The sequence below is a fragment of the Alosa sapidissima genome, chromosome 9 (assembly GCF_018492685.1).
Source record: "Alosa sapidissima isolate fAloSap1 chromosome 9, fAloSap1.pri, whole genome shotgun sequence".
Lineage (NCBI taxonomy): Eukaryota > Metazoa > Chordata > Actinopteri > Clupeiformes > Clupeidae > Alosa > Alosa sapidissima.
In genome coordinates this window covers 4,823,838-4,842,975 of record NC_055965.1, presented here as the reverse complement: position 1 = coordinate 4,842,975, position 19,138 = coordinate 4,823,838, and the positions used below count along the sequence as shown (strand labels likewise).

Here is a 19,138-nt window from a genome sequence, read left to right as displayed (position 1 = left end):
ACTAAGGGTCTCCTCAAAGCCTTGCGCCTTGCCGTTACGGACAGGGGTCACAAACACACACAAGACAGTGGGGGACCCTTGAGGTCGACGCGCCTTTGCCACAGCAGGTCGGTGTGTTGTTTTTATTAATTGCGGCTGCACGTGAGAGGCTGATTGTTTTAACACGCTAGACTGATGCCCAAAGCAAGTAGGCTTGCTGCAGACGAGACTGCTATGGACCATAACATATCGGCTATTGCGCATGTTTGAACCAACCCCGTCTCTAGTCGTCATTGGTCCAATTTGTTATTTCCTATATGTTTAGGCTGTGGAACTAGCAATTACTGCCTGCAAGTTTCACGTTAGGAGCTCGAGAAAGGGGCGAGAAAGAGTTTGCCAACATCTGAGCCATTACAGATGCTACTACATGAAAAAATGTTCCAAACACAGTATCTTCTTGGCAACAGAGTAGTTCCAGTCTGTCTCAGACCTGTGCTATTGTAGAGATTTAATTTAGTTGTACTTACTTTAAACGTCGTCGAGGCTAATTGTAAAGTGTGTGTGTGTGTGTGTGACTACTGTAGCGCAAGCTCGTGTTACATACAGAACTCTTTAAGACAGAAGCTATTGCTCTGTTTAAGCTAACGTTAAAGTGTTACGCAAACGAGTTTTAGTGCATGTGTTTACGCATGAACTTTCCAACAGATTGGAATCTCCATGCGCGAGTCGCAACATGTGAAGTCCTTACAGGCAAACCACTACTGATTCCCCGTAAGCACTCTAGTGATGTAGTAGGCGAGTGTCTGCTGGGGAAGTTCGTCCACGCGTTACAGCAGTCGACCCTCTGCCCATTTGTAATTTAGTCAACACTCACTCTCTAAGTGAAACGCACACAGAACAAATGGGGGGATTTTGAGGCGTGCAGCATTTTGTCACGCGGATATGCCACCACCAGAATGCCGATGATGTGGCAGACAAATTGCTTTTTCCCGGCGAATGCAAACATGGATATTATGAATGGTCTCTCGTGTGTAAGGGTGCCGCTGATGGATGAAGACGCACGCCTGTGGCGCTGGCGCAAGCGTAGCTGGATGGTTTCACTGGTGCAAATCGTTTACATACACAAAATTAAACCATTTAAAATGAGAAACATGTTTGCCCTGCAATCTGATAGTGTATTTTTTTGTATCCTACACTATAGTTATAGTATAGTAGGACTATAGTATATATACATTTTGATCCCGTGAGGGAAATTTGGTCTCTGACTCTCTGCATTTAACCCAATCGGTTAATTAGTGAAACACAAACAGCCCGGCGCAGTGAGCTGCCTGCTACAACGGAGGTGCCTTGCTCAAGGGCACTTCAGCCGCGGCCCACTGGTCGGATTTCGAACCGGCAACCCTCCGGTTACAAGTCCAGAGTGCTAACCAGTGGGCCACGGCTGTATTATCATGTTACATCGGATTACTCTTCGTCTGATTAATGAAGTAGTGATTGATTATTAATTACGTTCTCCAAAGTAGTGCAATTTATAAATACAACTTTTAAAAGTTGCATTTATATATGTTTTTGTAAATGTTAATTCATAAATAAATATTCGTAAATATTACATGCTGTATGCTGACTGCAGCTGCTTATTTTAGTTCACCATAAAACTGCATTCTATAATTAACATCTCAGTTTATTGGCAAGAATGGTTGGCTCTTCCAACTTTTGAATAAATATTTATCGTCTGGTTTACTATTTGCAGAGCAGTCCCAACCGATTACCATATCTGCTGTATCTCAATTCAACCTAGTTCCGTAATGAGACATAATATGTTGTTACCCAAGTGTATGCCAGTCAGTACTTTATTATGAAACACTATATACTAATTGTTAAATAAGTGCTATAAGTGTTAATTTGTTTACGTATTCACAGATATATATTATACAATGTGTATGTTGTACAAGGAATGTATTTGAAGATGCAATCAGATCATTCTTGTAGTATAATTACTGCCAGTCTTTTTTTCAGTGGTGTTTCAGTAGCGTTATTACCATCAGCATCTTGCATATCTAACAAGATTTAGCTGGTGGAGTATGTATATGAACAGAAATAGGATATTGATTCATCTGAAATGCCAATTTAATGGTGATTAATAATCTAGTTTATATATATTTTTTTCTTTACTATAGATGTACCCTTACTTATCTGGCAATTGACTGATTTCACAAAATGTAATCCCACTTTTATAAATAAATAATCCATACTCAATAATAATGACTAAAGTTATACCAATATTCTGTGGTAATTCCAATACATAACTATGACTTCGATCCTAATATGCCTCTTGAGCCAGTTCCAAAATTTGTCAAGGTAACACAGTCTATCCTGTGCCCTATCTTACCTAGTTTAGCCTAAATTACCTGCCATCTAACTGGCATGAGTCATGTGCTGATGGTCAAATTCAACAACTTCTTGAAATGCGGAAAAAAAGTGGTTTGATTGTGTCCACCTTGTGTATTATTCTCATACTCTATTGTTTTAAATAACTATAACTGTAAACAAACTGGAAGAACAGTAATATACAGTATAATGAACTATAACAATAAATTAAACTTTTTCCTAAATACACAGAGAACAGTTACATTTGTGCTTTACAGATGGTGCAAAGCTGGAAGGTACACAAGTACATCAAAATGCTGAAAGAGAAAGTTGCCAGCAGGCATGTATCGCTGTGTCTTTAAAAGTCTCTCTTGGTTGTTACGGTAACACCCATCGTACATTTACCGTTACTTAATGAGAACTACAGTTGGCACACACAACCAAATCTAAGATCCAGCAACTGAATAACATGTATCACCATATACATAAACAGGTTCATCTGGCTGATTCTATAAGATACACACATGACGTAGCATATGGGATTACATGCTTCTATTCCAGTTAACTCCCTGATGTGAATGTAATTACATACATATATCATGACCCCTGTCAGAGGTCATCAGAACATCTTTCATGGACTCTCACTGACTTGATCAGGGGATCGAAACTTGAACACAGACACTGAAGTGTACTTTTGACAGTGGGTCCCTTTGCCAATTCTGGCTCTGGTCCACATACCTCTATGCGGTATAATCATGGCCAACACATTAAAAGGTCCCTACATTTGGCATAATTTGATTAATTTGTTTGCGCCTGAAATGAAGATTCTTGGCAAGGTCTACTGCTCGGGACCAGTTGCTCTGGCTGCCATATTAAGTCTAATATAGTACTGGGCCATCAGACGGGGCTGTATTTTTGGGTATGAGTCATTACATTGCTAGAGTGCAAACGTCACCTCTGTGAGCGTGATCATTCTGACAAAACGACACAATGCTGGGCTGTCAGGTAGCCAATCTGGGACAGGATGCTGTACTCATATCTATATTTAATTGCTCTTGAATTTATATCTAAAACTGCCAGGGTGTTCAGCTAACCATGCTTTGCAAACTTTGGTATATAGTGGCTCATCAGGCTGTGTACAGGGACAGTTGGTGAGACTGAGAGAGTCCATACAACATGTTACAGATATGTAACAAGCCAAAGACATGGTGAAGGCCAGAGGGCACCCTAGATGACAGGCATTTTTTTTGGCCAGGCTAATCCTTCAGGAAAACATTGCAGGGATATGACAGGGATTTTTGGGTTGGTTTTTTTTCTCCCTTGAAATTTGTTCTGCTTGAATTACGTATGTAAACCAGCAGGGTCAGTTCGGCCATGACTTGATGTAAAAAAAAGTAAATCATTATGGATAAATGCATCAGTACAGTAGAACACTGTAGGCACTCAATTAATTTAGCAGAAATGGCACATAAAAAAAATACACCACAAAATTCAAATTGTATGGACATTAAAATAAATAAATAAATAAATAAATAAATAGGTACATAAAGCACTACTGCTGATTCTACAGTTTTGAAATGAGAATTTTCATCCTATCTAGATGTCCTCATTTGTACGTTGCTTTTATATCAAAACAATAACAACTAAATATTTTACCATTCTGATATAATAAGCACTCTCCTCAACCCTGAAATACATTATTGGAAGTAATTGAAATTGATCAGGTTGTCAATCTCATTACCACTACAGACATGTTGTACTGAGTTTGACTGTTTTTAATTTATGACAGGAGATGTGAAAAACACGCAATGTGATCATCATTCATTTATGCCTACAGACAAGATTAAAAAATAATCCTCAACACCACCATTTGATGGTGCAATAAGACAATGCTGCTGTGCTTTGCTCTGAGTGGTTATATAAGGCATGTAGATTGGCCGTATTTTCAGTGTTTTAATAAATGAGTAAAGAGGAATTGACTGGTGACAATATTTTAATTGTCAAACAGTACCCAGTTATTGCAGGTATACATAAAGCAGTGGTTCTCAAACATTTTTTTGTCATTCCCCACTTTGGAGGTGGGGAATTTTCAAGCCCCACCTGACCCCATTAGCTTAAAATAACATAAAAATGATAATGTTTAAAAAAAATGGTTCCACGTTGCTTTTCCTGTCTTGGTCCAGTGGATCAGACGCTATTTTAATTCATATGTCGGTCTGTTTATGACTCCTATGTTTGTGTGTGGCTATTTTGTTTTGAATCTATGATCTTCCTTGTCAAAAAAGAACAGCATTAAAGATAAGCTCAAACAAAACAAATTTTATTTTGTTCATTGCGCCCCACCTGACATGTCTCTATTCCCCACTAGTGGGGCCCGCCTCACACTTTGAGAAACACTGATTTAAAGTAACACAATGTAGGAATTCCCTATTGTCAATTTGCAATGTACTGGGTACCCAGTTAGCTCTACAGGAGTAGTTCATTTGTCTAAAACTGACGAAAAGGGTCATGCTCCTACCCACGGCAACGTAGCATAGTGCAATACCAGGCGTTCCGGGTGTGCATCAGCAATGTTAAAGACTCCATTCTCCGTATTGTTAGCCAGTGTAGCATCAAATGAGTTTGAAGCCATTTTTTAAGATAAAATAACTACTATGTGTTGCTTTAATCTCGAGAGTTTTTGTGATTGTATTTCATATAAGTAGTTGATATAATCACGTGATTATTCATGCATATCCATAACAGAGATCACATAGCCTTTTCCATGCACACACACGCATGTTCTGGGATGACGTTTCATGTCATTCCTAAGACCATGAGTGGCATTAGATTTCCTGCACAGTAATATAATCTTTCCTAAATCAGAGAGAAAACTAATTTGTCAGCTGCATGAAATCTCAACTGCCATCTCCACCCACGAGCTTCACTGGCTCCTGTCCTGGCTGAACTCATAGGGAGCAGAGCTTGTTCTGATGAACCAACTAGACAGGCATCAAGCAAGTATGAATGTCAAGGGTTTCATTTTGCAGAAGAGAACAACATATGCATTAAGTTTTCATAATTATTGAAACTACATTGCAAATGTAATGGTTGTCTTTTATTTACATGAAAACATGTTGAGATCAATGAGGAAAAATATTTTGAGCATCATGCTAAATCAATCAGTTAATCATTTAAATTGTGGCTGAACTATTGCTGATTTAGTTTGATTTATGATTAGGAAATTATCTAAGTCCATAGGACAACTTCGGAAGCGTGCAAGCCACAGATCCATAGGTGATAATCCTCTGAAAGATTCAGTTGCAAAAATTCAAATTTGAAAAGAGCCCTAAACATCACAGTATTCTTGGGATTTTATTTTGATTACGTGTCACATCTCTATACTGTAGGACACATTGTTTCTAATCAGTTGACCAGAATTGACATGAAATCGTGTCTCATTTTTGCATGTGGGAAGACATGGGCAGTCTCTTTGGCCACTAACCCGACATTTGTTTGGGTCCCTGCCGCGACTCCTGGCTCTCAACTTCCCCAGCAAGGACACAGACACGGGTTATATCAGGGTGCCAGGCATACTTTGATTGATAGTGCACACCACTAAATTTAGAGTTCATGTGAGCACATTTACCAGAATAACAGAGAACAGTCTAGTCAAGCAGGGACTTCTAGCCAGAATATTCAGTACCTGCGATAGTCCTAAATGTTGATGGAAAATCAACTTTCTGTACTAAACTGCCATCCTTAGGGCTAGCATTCATTTTGTGCTTGTAAAGAAACAGACATGGCTTTTGTAACTTCTGGAAAGAGTTAAAATGGGAGATCTTCCATGTGGGTCATACATATTTAGCTAGGAAGTGTCTATGGCACAGAGACAGGGCTTGTGGGTGCTTAAGCCCTCTTAAGAATTTGCTTAGCACTGCTAAACATCTTACAGATTTTCATGCAGTTGTTGCATTATTAATTGACTGTAAGGTGGGGATCAGACCAAAAATAAAAATGCTGCAACCACAACAAACAATAGGAAATCCATCAGTTTATCAGTTTGCCCGTACTACCACTTGAAAGTGTGATCCCTGCTTAAATGTTTTATTATCCTGAATAAATCTACACCTCTGTTTGGTCTGTCTGGACTACCACTCTGCTGGAATGTAATGTTATCTTACCACCTTTGTTGAAATTAGTGTGAAATGGGTATCAGAACTTTGTTATACCTTTAAAAAAAAAAAACAAAAAAAAAACACTGGGGTTAAAATGTGAAATAACCATGTTCTGTTACCCAGAATTTTTTGAATGTGTGGGAAGAGGAGGAAATGGGAAGTGTAGAATGAAAAGAATATCACAGGCTATAGCCTAGTAATATAATACAAACTAAGGCTGAATGCAATAGGTAACTCCCCTCTAAACACATGCAACCACTCCTACAGACTTAATAAGGTGCAGTATTAATACAATTGGAGTATGTAGGCCTAATTTGGTTTTGAAGAAAATCCCATCAATCTCAATGCAATTTAAAAAAAAATATGTTTTGATATACTACTGTATCTTTGATCATTGATGTAAGTCCCTTTCTCATCAACAGTGCTAACGTGTCGGATAACTTTGACAAGAAGACCCTGCCCCTGGGTGCCCATCTGAGTGGGGCGGCACAGAACCAGCTTCTACTGACTCCTGCCAGCTTGCAGCTCGCCCAGCTGCAAGCCCAGCTCACACTTCAGCGACTTAAATTGGCCCACAGTGCTGTGGGAGGGAACACTGCGGCCACTGCCGCTTCTGTCCTCAATCAGGTCCTCTCCAATGTGGCCATGTCCCAGCCGTTATTCAACACACTCCGGGGAACAGCCACTATGGTGAGCGGATCACAGGGAGGTCACGCTGGGGGGTTCCCGACCAATCCAATGGCGTTCCCTCCACCAAATTCAGCTTTGGGGACACTGGTAGGAGGAGGCTTCCCCCAGAAACCTGGAGGAATGAGGCTCAACCACTCCACACCAAACCCGAGTCAGGCACCTGGTCTTCAGGACTATGGGAAGAAAGGGCCAACATTTCCTTCAGACACTGATCATCAACCCCAGTATGGCTTCCTGGGAGGGGCATCTGTGGTGACCAGCAAAGGAAATGAAGGGCAATACAACACACAGGCCAAGAGCAATCAAGGAGGCTACCAGCAGAGGGATTTCTTTGCTCCAGATTCTCAGGGTGAAGTGTCTGGTTTTGGTGGCGGAGTAGGAGGAAGCGGACCCAGTGGTCAGACCCATGAGGCTTATCCAGGTTCTACTCAAAAGGAATCCTGGAAACATCCAGGGGGCTTTTCTCATGGTGGAAAGATGGATGTACCTCCAGGAGGCGTTGGCAGTGGGGGAGGTGGGGGTACATCCTGGGTACCTGGTGGGCAACAGTTTCGTCCCAGAGTGGAGCTTTACAACCCAGAGGAGCCAACTACTGACCCAAAGTTCAGCCCGGTGGGCGGCCCAGGGTTTGGTACTGGTGGTGCGCAAGGATTTGTGGGATACCCACAGCAGCTGCAGACAGGGGAGGATATGGGTAGACTGGTCGGGAGCCCAACCCCCCTACAACCCCACCAGTTCAATGACTTTCACGCAGTTACACCAACACAGCTGCCACACCAATGTACCATCTGTGATAAGAAAGTCTACAACCTAAAGGTGGGTCATGCTAAAGGAATGCAGAGGGGCAGATGGGGCTGCTCAGTACATGACTTTCAACTTGAGATGTTAAACAGAACTCTTCAAGCTGATGTGATAAGACAGCCACTACTGACCATGAGGCCACCTATAGCCTTTTCAATTTCCTGCAATACGGTAGTGAATCTATACTTATTTGATCTTTACAGAGGAAGAATTCAAAAGCTTCATGTGCAATTTTAGGCCATGCATAACAGATGATGGGCCATTCTCTCTAGAGAGTGTGTAAATGGCACAGCTGTAAGTGTGATGTTTTCACACATTTGACCAGGAGGCTTTAGTGGTCTGCTTTTAGCTGCAGTGGCACTTGGCCCTCCGAGACTGTTGTCTCTCTTCCTGTCTGCCTTCCAGTTTGGCAAAGAGGGGCGCTGCTAATGAGTGAGGGAGGTGGGAACTGAGGTAGCCAGACTACTATGCCTTGTTTTTGAAAGTCTAGCTGCTCTGGAGGACTGCATTTGTGAGTGTGTGTGTATGTGCTTGACAGGACTGGGACCAGCATGTGAAGGGAAAGCTACACCTGCAAAACCGCACTCTCTACACGGAAGGGTAAGTTATTTCGGAGTAATCAATTAAGAGGGCTTCAACTAACAAAGAAAAGTGAAGGTAGGTGATGGAAAGTTGTTGAATCAATAAACTTCTAGATTTTCTTTTATTTCAAACAGGTATATATATTTGTTTGTTTTTGTTTTTTTATATATGTTTTATAGATTTTAACCTAGTTTCAGTGGCCTCAAGTGAAACTAATTTGATAAATAAATGTTCGCTTATGAAAACGGCCGGGGCATTTTATTACACGCTTATACTCTCCATGGCCAACCTTAATAGGCTGAATTTGAGCTCTGTCACTAGATATATCCAGCCCTACGCCGGGAGCTTGCCAGCTAACACCAGTCTCCCCCGTCGCCTTTCAGCTCGGCAGCTGGAGCCACTCACTATCCAACGACATCCGAAGGATGTCTGAACGCAGCGCTCGCTAACACCATGGCATATTCCTCCGCAGCCAGTCAAGGTAAAGAACTGAAAAGCGTTTTATTTTATTTGACGTGTGACTTTTATGGTTAAAAGCTGGGGCAGTAAAAATGCCAATAACAATACTTTTAGAGTGACTAGACTGACCTACAGGATAAACGCTATAGCTATTTTTAGTGAGTGGTCAGTCTGGATATGAAGGACCAAGAGTGTCTAAATACCCACACTTTGGACTACAACTTCATATGAATACTTTGGAGTATATTAATTCTTCACCAAAGTTATTTTCACATCATAGAGGGCACCTTCCATTTAAGATAGATAATATATGGTAATAACATGTTTTTCACTGAAGGGAATTGTTGCCTTAGTTCAGCTTGACATCAAGTCATACTGTTTGGAGTTAGTAAATATACTCAGCATTTAGTGTGCCGGTTTGTGTTAGTTGTTTAAAAAAAGTTAAGCTGTATGCTTAAACTTTTTAAAGCAGAAGTTTAAATGATAACAAACAACACATGCTCTTGAGGAAGGGATTTCATGTCTCACATACATAAATGCTTTTAATCGGAAATGTGGAGAAATTATACATAAATTAAAATGTTGTTGCAAACATGTTATTTTCAGATGTATCGTCAGGACCTATTGCTTCATATTTACCAACTGCAGCCATGAAGTCATTTCCCCTGTCTGGGGTTGGATTGACCGCACACCAACATGGGGCAAAGGTTAGACACCTCTCACGGTATCAATCAATGTGATATGACATATTCGTTTGTTTCCTAGCAAATTAAGAAGGTTGCCAAAATTACTCATGTTATCAGAATATGGTTTACTAGCCAGTGCTTTTCTTGTTACTTTTTAGATATCTAACAGTCAAAATGGTTTGGTAGTTTTTGTAGTAGCTCTCCAAATATGAGTGTGTGTCCTTAACTGGTGTCACTCAGAAGCACCTCCCCTGAAATGCTTCAGAGAGTACAGAGATCACAGAGGGGCGTGTGTGTGTGTTGGGGTGTAGGGAGGGGATTGGTAGGAGGGGGTAGGATTATGCATTAAGGGTCATACAGTGCTTGGCTGCTTCAAGTTCACAGAACACTTGTAACATTTCTGAGGGGTTTGTAAATCAGGAATGTGAGTTATCAATTACTTTACAAATTATCAGTCAACTCATTTTGTCAGCTGTGAACCTGAGGTGAAATGAAAGTAAAAATTGTGAGGGACTGTGAATACACGCTACTATGACTATTATATTTTATTTCACAGATTCAAAAACATTTCAATCTTAGACTATTTGATCATAAGTTGTGAAGGAAGGACAGACACAATAATTGTCAACGTATTTCTGACAAATAAAATGTTTCCAGGAATACTTCTGGGAAGTATGCACTGACTTGGTAATTATCATTCAGGCTTTCAACGACAGACAAGGAGCAACAGGTTCGGTCATTATCAGATTACTGGGGTTTCCTTTACCAATTGAACTCACTTGGGTGAATGAAAGAACCATTAGGCTATGTATAAATTGTAACAAGCAGTGTCAAAGCATGCCGAGAAAAGGCCATGGCAAAAGAGACATCAACAAAGGCAAGAGACAGATAGTTGTCAAATGGACTTCCCATGATGATGGAATGGAGCAAATGACTGCCTTTTGGCTTTGCAGCGACTGCTCCGCTGTTTTTATTTCAGACCTTAGAGGGCTTCTGAAATAGGACTTGGTGACCATACTGGCTCTTGTCTGAGGACAGCGGATGGGAGTGTGTCGTATGTGTGTGTGTGTGTGTGTGGGGAGGGGTAGACTTTGGCACGGTGTAAGGGGAAAAATAGCAGCTGTTCATGGGTGTCTGCAGTTGTGGCGCACACACAAGCTCCACGAGGAGGAACAAGGGGCTCGGGGAGAGATATAATAAGATTGAGTAAATGAGTAGAAGAGGGAAGTATAAACAGGAGGTGTGCAGAAAGTGGCAAACAGGAAAAGCTAACATCAAGGCCTGGGATAGCATCTGAGATCTGGGCCTGGGATAGCATCTGAGATCTGGGCCTGGGATAGCATCTGAGATCTGGGCCTGGGATAGCATCTGAGATCTGGGCCTGGGATAGCATCTGAGATCTGGGCCTGGGATAGCATCTGAGATCTGGGCCTGGGATAGCATCTGAGATCTGGGCCTGGGATAGCATCTGAAATCTGGGCCTGGGATAGCATCTGAGATCTGGGCCTGGGATAGCATCTGAGATCTGGGCCTGGGATAGCATCTGAAATCTGGGCCTGGGATAGCATCTGAGATCTGGGCCTGGGATAGCATCTGAAATCTGAGGAACATTTCACTTGGCCCACCAAGACGGGAGAACGGGGTGACATATGGGGTGACACAGATGAAGATCTGAAGATCACTTCCTAAGAGGCTTTCTGTGCCCATGAAGAAATGTCACTGCCAATAAATTGATATTAGCTAAGTTTAGATTGACAGGTATTAGCCTATTGTTATTTAATAAGGCCTTTGATTTTTGTGTTTTGTTAAGGTTTGCGTCTATCAAGTGAAGTCAAGTCAAATTATATAGCACATTTACAGACGGCTGAGCTGCACCAAAGTGCTTCACAATAAAGTGCTAAGTGCAATAAACAAAGGAATGACCTAAGGCAAAAAGAAAAAAACGAAAATGCATATGCATATACATCTATGCATATGATGGCAAAAATGTATGTGGACGTGTGTATTAACGTCAGAGCTACATGGACAAGTCTGCAATGTATGGGACTTTTTTGAGCGCTGGGGATTTAGGTGATCTGAATATCTTCCTTTGAAGATCAGTTATACCTCTGGTCATATGGGCCATGTGTACTGTGTATTGATGTCTGTTTCTAAGCAACGCTTTCAGAAGACTGGTGTAGAGAGTATGGTTTATCAGAATCATTTGTGGTTGTGACTTGCATGTGAAGAACTTAAACAAAAGACCCTTTTACGAGTTCTACCCATTCATTTATTTATGGTCGCTTTCATCATGGAGGGCCAAACACCGTATGCATGTACTAATGTTAGCTTCAATAAACCCCCACCAGTTGCTCTGGTGGAATTTTTTGCTGTTTCTGTGGTGTGATGTCGATGTCACACCACATTTCTGCCAGCTGTTCTTGGGTGACATTCTCCTCTCTCTTTAACAATAAAAGAAGCCTTTTGTTAAGTAAACACTTAATCTCATCTGCTTGGATCATCCTCTAATTTCGGCATTGAGTGTTGCTGATTTGATGTGCGAATATGAAAACAGACACATGAGGGATATAAGTTTTAATGGTGCTGAAAACCATGGGGGGGAAAGAGACTTCTACCACATCGCACCAAGGGCTGTGGGAGGAATGGCACCCTGGGAGTTTCAGGTTTCAGGTTGGGTGAAGAGTAACAGGATCTGAGGGGGGCCACTATGTTGTATCCCCAGGGGAATGCAGAGGAGGCTGTGGGGCTAGTGTCAGCACCTTGCTTCACCTACAGGGATTTCTCTTCAAGTAAACAAACAGAAATCTTTCATTCCTCACAACCTGTCTGTTGTGGGAAAGGGGCATCTTTGAGACTATGTGGAAATCCCCCAAAACGTTTGCCTCTTAAGATATTTTGTAAGTCCACAGTCTACATGATTCCACAGTCCATTAACGGTTAATTAATTAATTTCAGAACACACCACACTTACCATCAATGCTCTTTGGTTGGTTGTTTTGCAGTAGGTCTCTGCCATTCAAACTAGAGCCTTTGACCAATTTATGATTTAATGTGGTCCAGAATATAGAGTCAGTCAGTCAATGGTTGTCTTTTGGACAACTGTCAAGTCAGCAGTCTTCCCCATGATTGTGTAGCCTACAGAACTAGACTGAGAGACCATTTAAAGGCATTTGCAGGTGTTTTGAGTTAATTAGCTGATTAGAGTGTGGCATCAGGTGTCTTCAATATTGAACCTTTTCACAATATTCTAATTTTCTGAGATACTGAATTTGGGGTTTGATTAGTTGTCAGTTATAACCATCAAAATTATAAGAAATAAACACTTGAAATATATCAGTCTGTGTGAAATGTATACATTATACAAGTTTTACTTTTTGAATGGAATTACTGAAATGAATCAACTTGTTCATGATATTCTAATTATGACCAGCACCTGTATATGTGGGAGCACTCCCATATTTGTAACTACTTTAATTTTTGAAAAATCATTAGGTATGTCATTTTTTTTCTCTCGTAAAGTATCAAAATGTCATGTGGTGCGACTGTCCCACCATGACTGCTGTTTGGGAAACTTACACTATATCTATTTCAATTTGTTTTCTGCTCAATCTAGCATTTTTTTTTAAAAGTGTTTTGTAGCTCTGTAGAAAATTACACAGCTGTAATTTTATGTCCATCCTATTATACAAACATTATCCAACCGTGTCAACTTTATCAAATATCATGTCGTGCGACCATCAAGAAACTGCCATTTGAGACTTTTATTACAGTGCATGAAAATGCACTGTTCTGTTATCCGAAGTCTTCTTCTTCTTCTTCTTATTCTTCCCACCAAATTTCTGCATCTAATTCAGCTTTAACCGTTTAACGTAGAAACTTCGTTCAATCTTTGTAACGTAGGTCTTGAAAAGGACACGTGGGGAATGTATTTTTCACTTTTGTAAACTTTATACTTTTTGAGATATTAATAAAAAACAAGCTAACATAGGCTGATGACATCACAATAGGCTAATTAACTTGATTTGCACCTGTATCAACTTCCAGCTGCTCACTACTAGGACCGATCAAAGGGCCAGTTAAACTGATTGCACCTGTATCAACTGCTTTCTGCTTAATTAGGCCAACTCTCTCTGTGTCTCTCCATTCTACAAGGATATAAGGCACATTCCATCCAACTTTCTATCCATTCATCCTCTTCAAACCATTCACTCATCCACCCATTAAACTATCCACCAACAACCATTAAACAATCTGGCTATCAACATCCATTCAACTTTCTGTCTATCAACATCCATTACACTATCTAAATTCAACTTTTAAACTATATACTCGGTCTCAGGCTTTAAGCATACAATCTGGCTCTATTAAGACTACAGATTCTGTTCCTATTTCCTCTGCCCACAACTGTTTCAAAATAAATGTCCTCACTACAATAATTCACTATTAAATAATTTAACTATTTAAACTACTCAACTATTTAACTGTTTAGACATTTCAACTGTCAGTTGTTATCAACTATGACTCCTGCCAACTGTTTCCAAATAAAAGTTTGTTTTGCATGCACTGGTAATTTCCTCGAAATTAAATTTTCTAGTTTTTAAATGAATTCAAATATCTTAAGTTGCATCATTATTCAACAGATCACTCCTTTGCATAAGTCAAATTATCTCAATATAGTATATCATCATGCAACAGAAAAGTTTTACATGTCTCCTACCTGTGACATAACATTTTCTCCATAATGATTGGCACACGGACCCCTATATAATATTTGGCATATATACATAGGCAATTGGGATTACTGGTCTGTGTTTGATTTCAGAGACATTAACAGCCTGTTAGTGTCTATTTCTGAACCTGTTTATTGGTACAGGCTTGTCTGGACCGTCCGTATAGTTTCAGGAAGAGAGGTCAACTCTGGACAACCGCTGTTGATAGAATTATCACCCCAACATCTGAGACCATTAAAGCTGGGTTAGCTGCCAAAGGCAGTCAAACAGAAGCGCCAAGGCCTTGCAATCAGGTGATTGTAGATGAATATTGCCTGGTGCCTGCTCTTAGGTGTAACACTTTTGTGACACAGACAAGCTTATCAACATGGTTAAAATAGAGCTATTCAAAAAATAAACGGAATTGAATAATAATGCTGCATTCTTAGAATTCAAACTAAATATTAAACAGTGAGACGTATCCCATTTTACAGGATCATATTTTTAGGTGTAGTATGGCTTGTTCCAAGTTTTTTAACACTGGCAACTGAACATAATCTGAAATCAACTCCAACATAAGAAAGGTACCAACTAAGTAAAATTGTGTACTCATGAACCTCCTGGGTTATTTAGAAAAAGTGATTATGCATACCTCCCATGGTCAGCTGTGTTTTTGTCTTAGGAGAGTATAGGTTGTCATAGGTAAGGCATCAGCAGCCGCTGCAGTGGATTTCTATAGTTAGCGATTCACAAGGATTAGAGACAAAAGGGGCACAATGCCAGGCTCGTTCAAATGTCATGCTTCCAAATCCTTGGATGTAAACTGTCATTATCACCAATGATGAGACCCCCACCTGTTTTGTTTTGTAACACATGATATGTTTGTATGCTCAGTTATGAGGTCATGTGACAAAAGTCGGGTGAATACTGGCATCTGTGGAGCATGACTGTGGTAAACTCCCAACAGTATTGTGAAGAGTGTTTGTTATCTCTTTGTCCCAGTTCCCCCAGAGAAAACCTTTCCCTGGTCGTGTCGTCCACATCTGCAACCTTCCTGAGGGCAGCTGCACAGAGAACGATGTCATCAACCTGGGCCTACCGTTTGGCAAAGTCACCAATTATATTCTCATGCGTTCCACACATCAGGTATGTAGCATAATTTAACGGTTGATATATTAAGTCTATTTTGGAAGGAATAAATATTGCATGTCTGCCACTCTGATTAATTTGATATTCCCCTACAATTATGAGTCTGCAGTCTGCCATACTGATTAATTTGATATTCACATACATTTATGAGTCTGCAGTTATTGACATTATATGGCTAAAATCTAACTGTGTTTTTGTGTCATGCGGTGTGTGTTACTCATTTGAAGCCTCATAGATGTCTTTTTGACAGATCACGCTTGTGAAAGGTAACACTCAGTGATGATTTTAGACGTTTTGTTAGGACCTTGTTGGTCTCATTTGTACCGCTTAACTGTAAGCCGAAACCCTGGCTAGTCTGTGTAGTCTTGTAAAAGTGCTTTCTTGGCAGGCCTTCTTGGAAATGGCATATGTTGAGGCAGCACAAGCCATGGTTCAGTATTATCAGCTTCAACCAGCCACAATTAACAACCAGAAACTTCTGATAAGGATGTCAAAGCGGTACAAAGAATTACAACTCAAGGTAATTATATATTATATTACATTAAGGTCACTTGGGATTTTATTTTTTTATTTGGGGGGGGGTATGGTTTAATTGGTGTTTTAATTTTGTTATTTTCATCTCTCATGTAAAGAAACCAGGAAAGGATGTCGACTCCATTATTCATGATATTCACTCGCAGAGAGAAAGAGACGAAATGCAAGAACTTGACCGGTATGAGCTTTTTCTTAATTTTTTTACACTTGACAAGTTAACACTGTTGACTCACATAAAATGTAGACATCAATGTTTAGTTTTAATTGTCATATGACATCCAAGGGTTATCCTTCACCTAAGCATTAAATAATCTCCAAGCAACTGGCCCAAGGGAACATGAAACGGCATTGGGGCAACCTCCCAAATATTGGTATTAAATGACTGAAGCCCAACCCTAACCTGTATTACTGACCCTGGGCATCTCCTCAGGTACCTACCAGAGCGACCAAGGTCCCGTAGCCCACATCGAGGCTCCTTAAGCCCACGCTCTCACAGCCCAAGCTTCACGTCATGCAGCTCCACACACAGTCCACAGGGGGGGCCCTGCCGGCCCGAATGGAACAATGGCATGGGTCCCCGCCGGCCTTCCTGGGACTGGACACCTCATCCCCGTCGGGAAGATGATCGGGAAAGGGACGAGGGACTCTGGAGGAACGGTGAAGATGACCGGCCCAACGGAAGAGTGCCTGATCGCAGGAAATCGTACCTGAAAGCTGGGGACCGTATCAGCCCCAGGACTATGGACGAGCGGGGTGGCAGAGACTGGTACTGCAGAGGCAGCCCTCAGGGTCCTACATTCCCATCCTACAGAGACATGGACGACTTCTACAAGAAGGAGCACCTTTATAAATCAGATAAGCCCTCCAGGCCACCTTATCCGCGACATGAAATGAAGGCGAAGAGGAGAGAGGCATCAGACTATCATAGGCCCAGCAGGCATTCAGAGTCCGACATGTCTGAGGAGCCCATCCCACCTAAAAGTCCAGAGGACAAAAAGCAAGGCTCGCCAGGGAGGGGAAGAAGCAAGAAACAAACTAGAAGACAAACAGCAGAGAAGGTCGAGAAAGATCCAAACAATAATGTACGTCACAGCACACTTAAGCATTTGTTTTCATAAATATGTCTTTAAGAATCATACATGCCGACTTTACGCTCTTACAGGGACAGCACCAAAGAGAAGAATCATCATCAAAGGAAAAGTCGGTTTCCCCTCACAGTGTGAAGAAGAATACAGATGTGACAGAGGCTGACCAGAACAAAGAGAGTGGGGTAAGGACAGCTTCTAACTCTGTAATCTACAGATAACATGGTCTCTTAAATAAACTGAAAAACATCTTTAAATGATTTAAAGGACTACACCTTTCAGCGCAATTACAGTATTCAGCTCTGATCTTACAAATGTTTTCATTCACTTCTTCTGAATGTATGTAACATTATTTGCCCCCAGCCTGAAGAGTGGGAGAGTGAAGATGACACAGAGGGAGAGTGCTGGTACCCAAAAAACATGGAGGAGCTTGTGACAGTGGACGAGGTCGGAGAAGAGGAGGACTCTATAATTGAGCCTGATATACCGGAGCTTCAGGAAGAGTCTCTCAAAGACGAGACTTCACCTGCAGGCCAGACAGAGGTCAAACCAGATGCCAACCCCACGACATCCTCTGATGTGGGGGTGCCACAGAAAAAGCACAGCCACCATGGCTCTCCTCCACGGGAAAACTCGGAGGAGGCCTCAGCGACCGATTCTTCTAAGGAGACCCAAGAGGACAAAAATACATTAGAGCCTGCTCAGGGCTCAGACCTCAACCATTTCCCCACAGAGGAGTTTAAGGCTGCTTTGGAGGAGACGTGTTCCGTGTCAGACATGAGTGGTGCTGATGCTCCTGTATTAGTGCCAGACTGCCTTTCAAATCACCATGGTGATTGTGATGGTGACAAGCCCACAGAGACAAACAGGGAAAATGACATGGAGAAGTCAGGGCACGTGACGGAGAATGAACACAAGGAGACTCTGATAAAGGAGGACAGCCAGTGTCAGAAGAAAGGTAGTCTATTATTTATTTAGTTTAGCTTGTGTTAAATTGTTCACAACCAAGCAACAGAGTGGATCGTGATAGGCTAATACTAGAAAAGTTATGAAGGACATTGTTTCCTATTCACAACTGTACGTGTCACAAGTGTTTTTGAATAAGTTTGAACAAGGGTACTGTTTTTGAATTTCATTTTATAGACCTCATACATGGTCATTCACCACTTCGGATAGACGCCGTGGCCCCATCACCATCCCGGGAACAAGATAAAGTGATCAATGAGCACAGTATACCACTGGGTAAGAGCATTACTGGCACCTAATTTTTTCCACCTGGTAATAATAAGTTTAATAGGTTGTCCTCATGTCCTCTATTATACCCCTCTTTCAGCTGAAGGTAACCCTCGTGTTTGAAAATTTAGGGTGTCTTTTCACATTTCATATTTGATAATAAGGATCAATTAGGAGGAAAACATGTTTTTAATGATGATATTTTACCACACCAGTGCCACTTTGTTATTGTTCAAGGCCAGTGATAATGTGACAATATCTTTGAATAAAGTGAATTATAGGATATTTGTGTTTAATAATTCCCTTTTTAGTGCAAAATAATACAGAAACAATTAGTATGTGTCGTGTTTAATTAATTTAACTATGCCTTGTGTTGATATGTTATTTTCTTTAGGTGTGGAGTTTATTGTGCCTAGAACAGCCTTCTACTGTAAACTGTGTGGCCTCTTCTACAGCAATGAGGTGGTGGCCAAAACAACTCACTGCAGAAGCACAGTTCATTACAGGAATCTCCAGGTCAGTTCAATGTATATTTATACTCGGAGTATGTGCATTGTTTACAAGAGCCTTGTCATACATAATTCATGTTGACTGCAGTATATTACAAATAAGAATTTACTGGATTTACAAGCAGATGGCTGGTGAAATCTATTCTTTTGTGTTTAATAGCGTTCGTATTTGTCGCAGTGTGTTTTAGATAGATAGAT

At 40.9% G+C, this 19,138-nt stretch overlaps 1 protein-coding gene across 1 annotated transcript in view; it reads left to right on the top strand.

Moving 5' to 3' along the window:
• Positions 1–19,138, top strand: part of rbm20 (RNA binding motif protein 20) — a 44,300-nt gene that overhangs the window by 22,180 nt on the left and 2,982 nt on the right. Inside the window, exons 2-13 of the mRNA XM_042104779.1 lie at positions 6,926–8,009; positions 8,533–8,594; positions 8,960–9,057; positions 9,642–9,742; positions 15,433–15,576; positions 15,968–16,099; positions 16,212–16,291; positions 16,544–17,195; positions 17,276–17,383; positions 17,562–18,156; positions 18,342–18,440; positions 18,826–18,947. Of these exons, the coding sequence (XP_041960713.1) occupies positions 6,926–8,009; positions 8,533–8,594; positions 8,960–9,057; positions 9,642–9,742; positions 15,433–15,576; positions 15,968–16,099; positions 16,212–16,291; positions 16,544–17,195; positions 17,276–17,383; positions 17,562–18,156; positions 18,342–18,440; positions 18,826–18,947 (3,277 nt within the window). The remainder of the gene's footprint in view (positions 1–6,925; positions 8,010–8,532; positions 8,595–8,959; positions 9,058–9,641; positions 9,743–15,432; positions 15,577–15,967; positions 16,100–16,211; positions 16,292–16,543; positions 17,196–17,275; positions 17,384–17,561; positions 18,157–18,341; positions 18,441–18,825; positions 18,948–19,138) is intronic.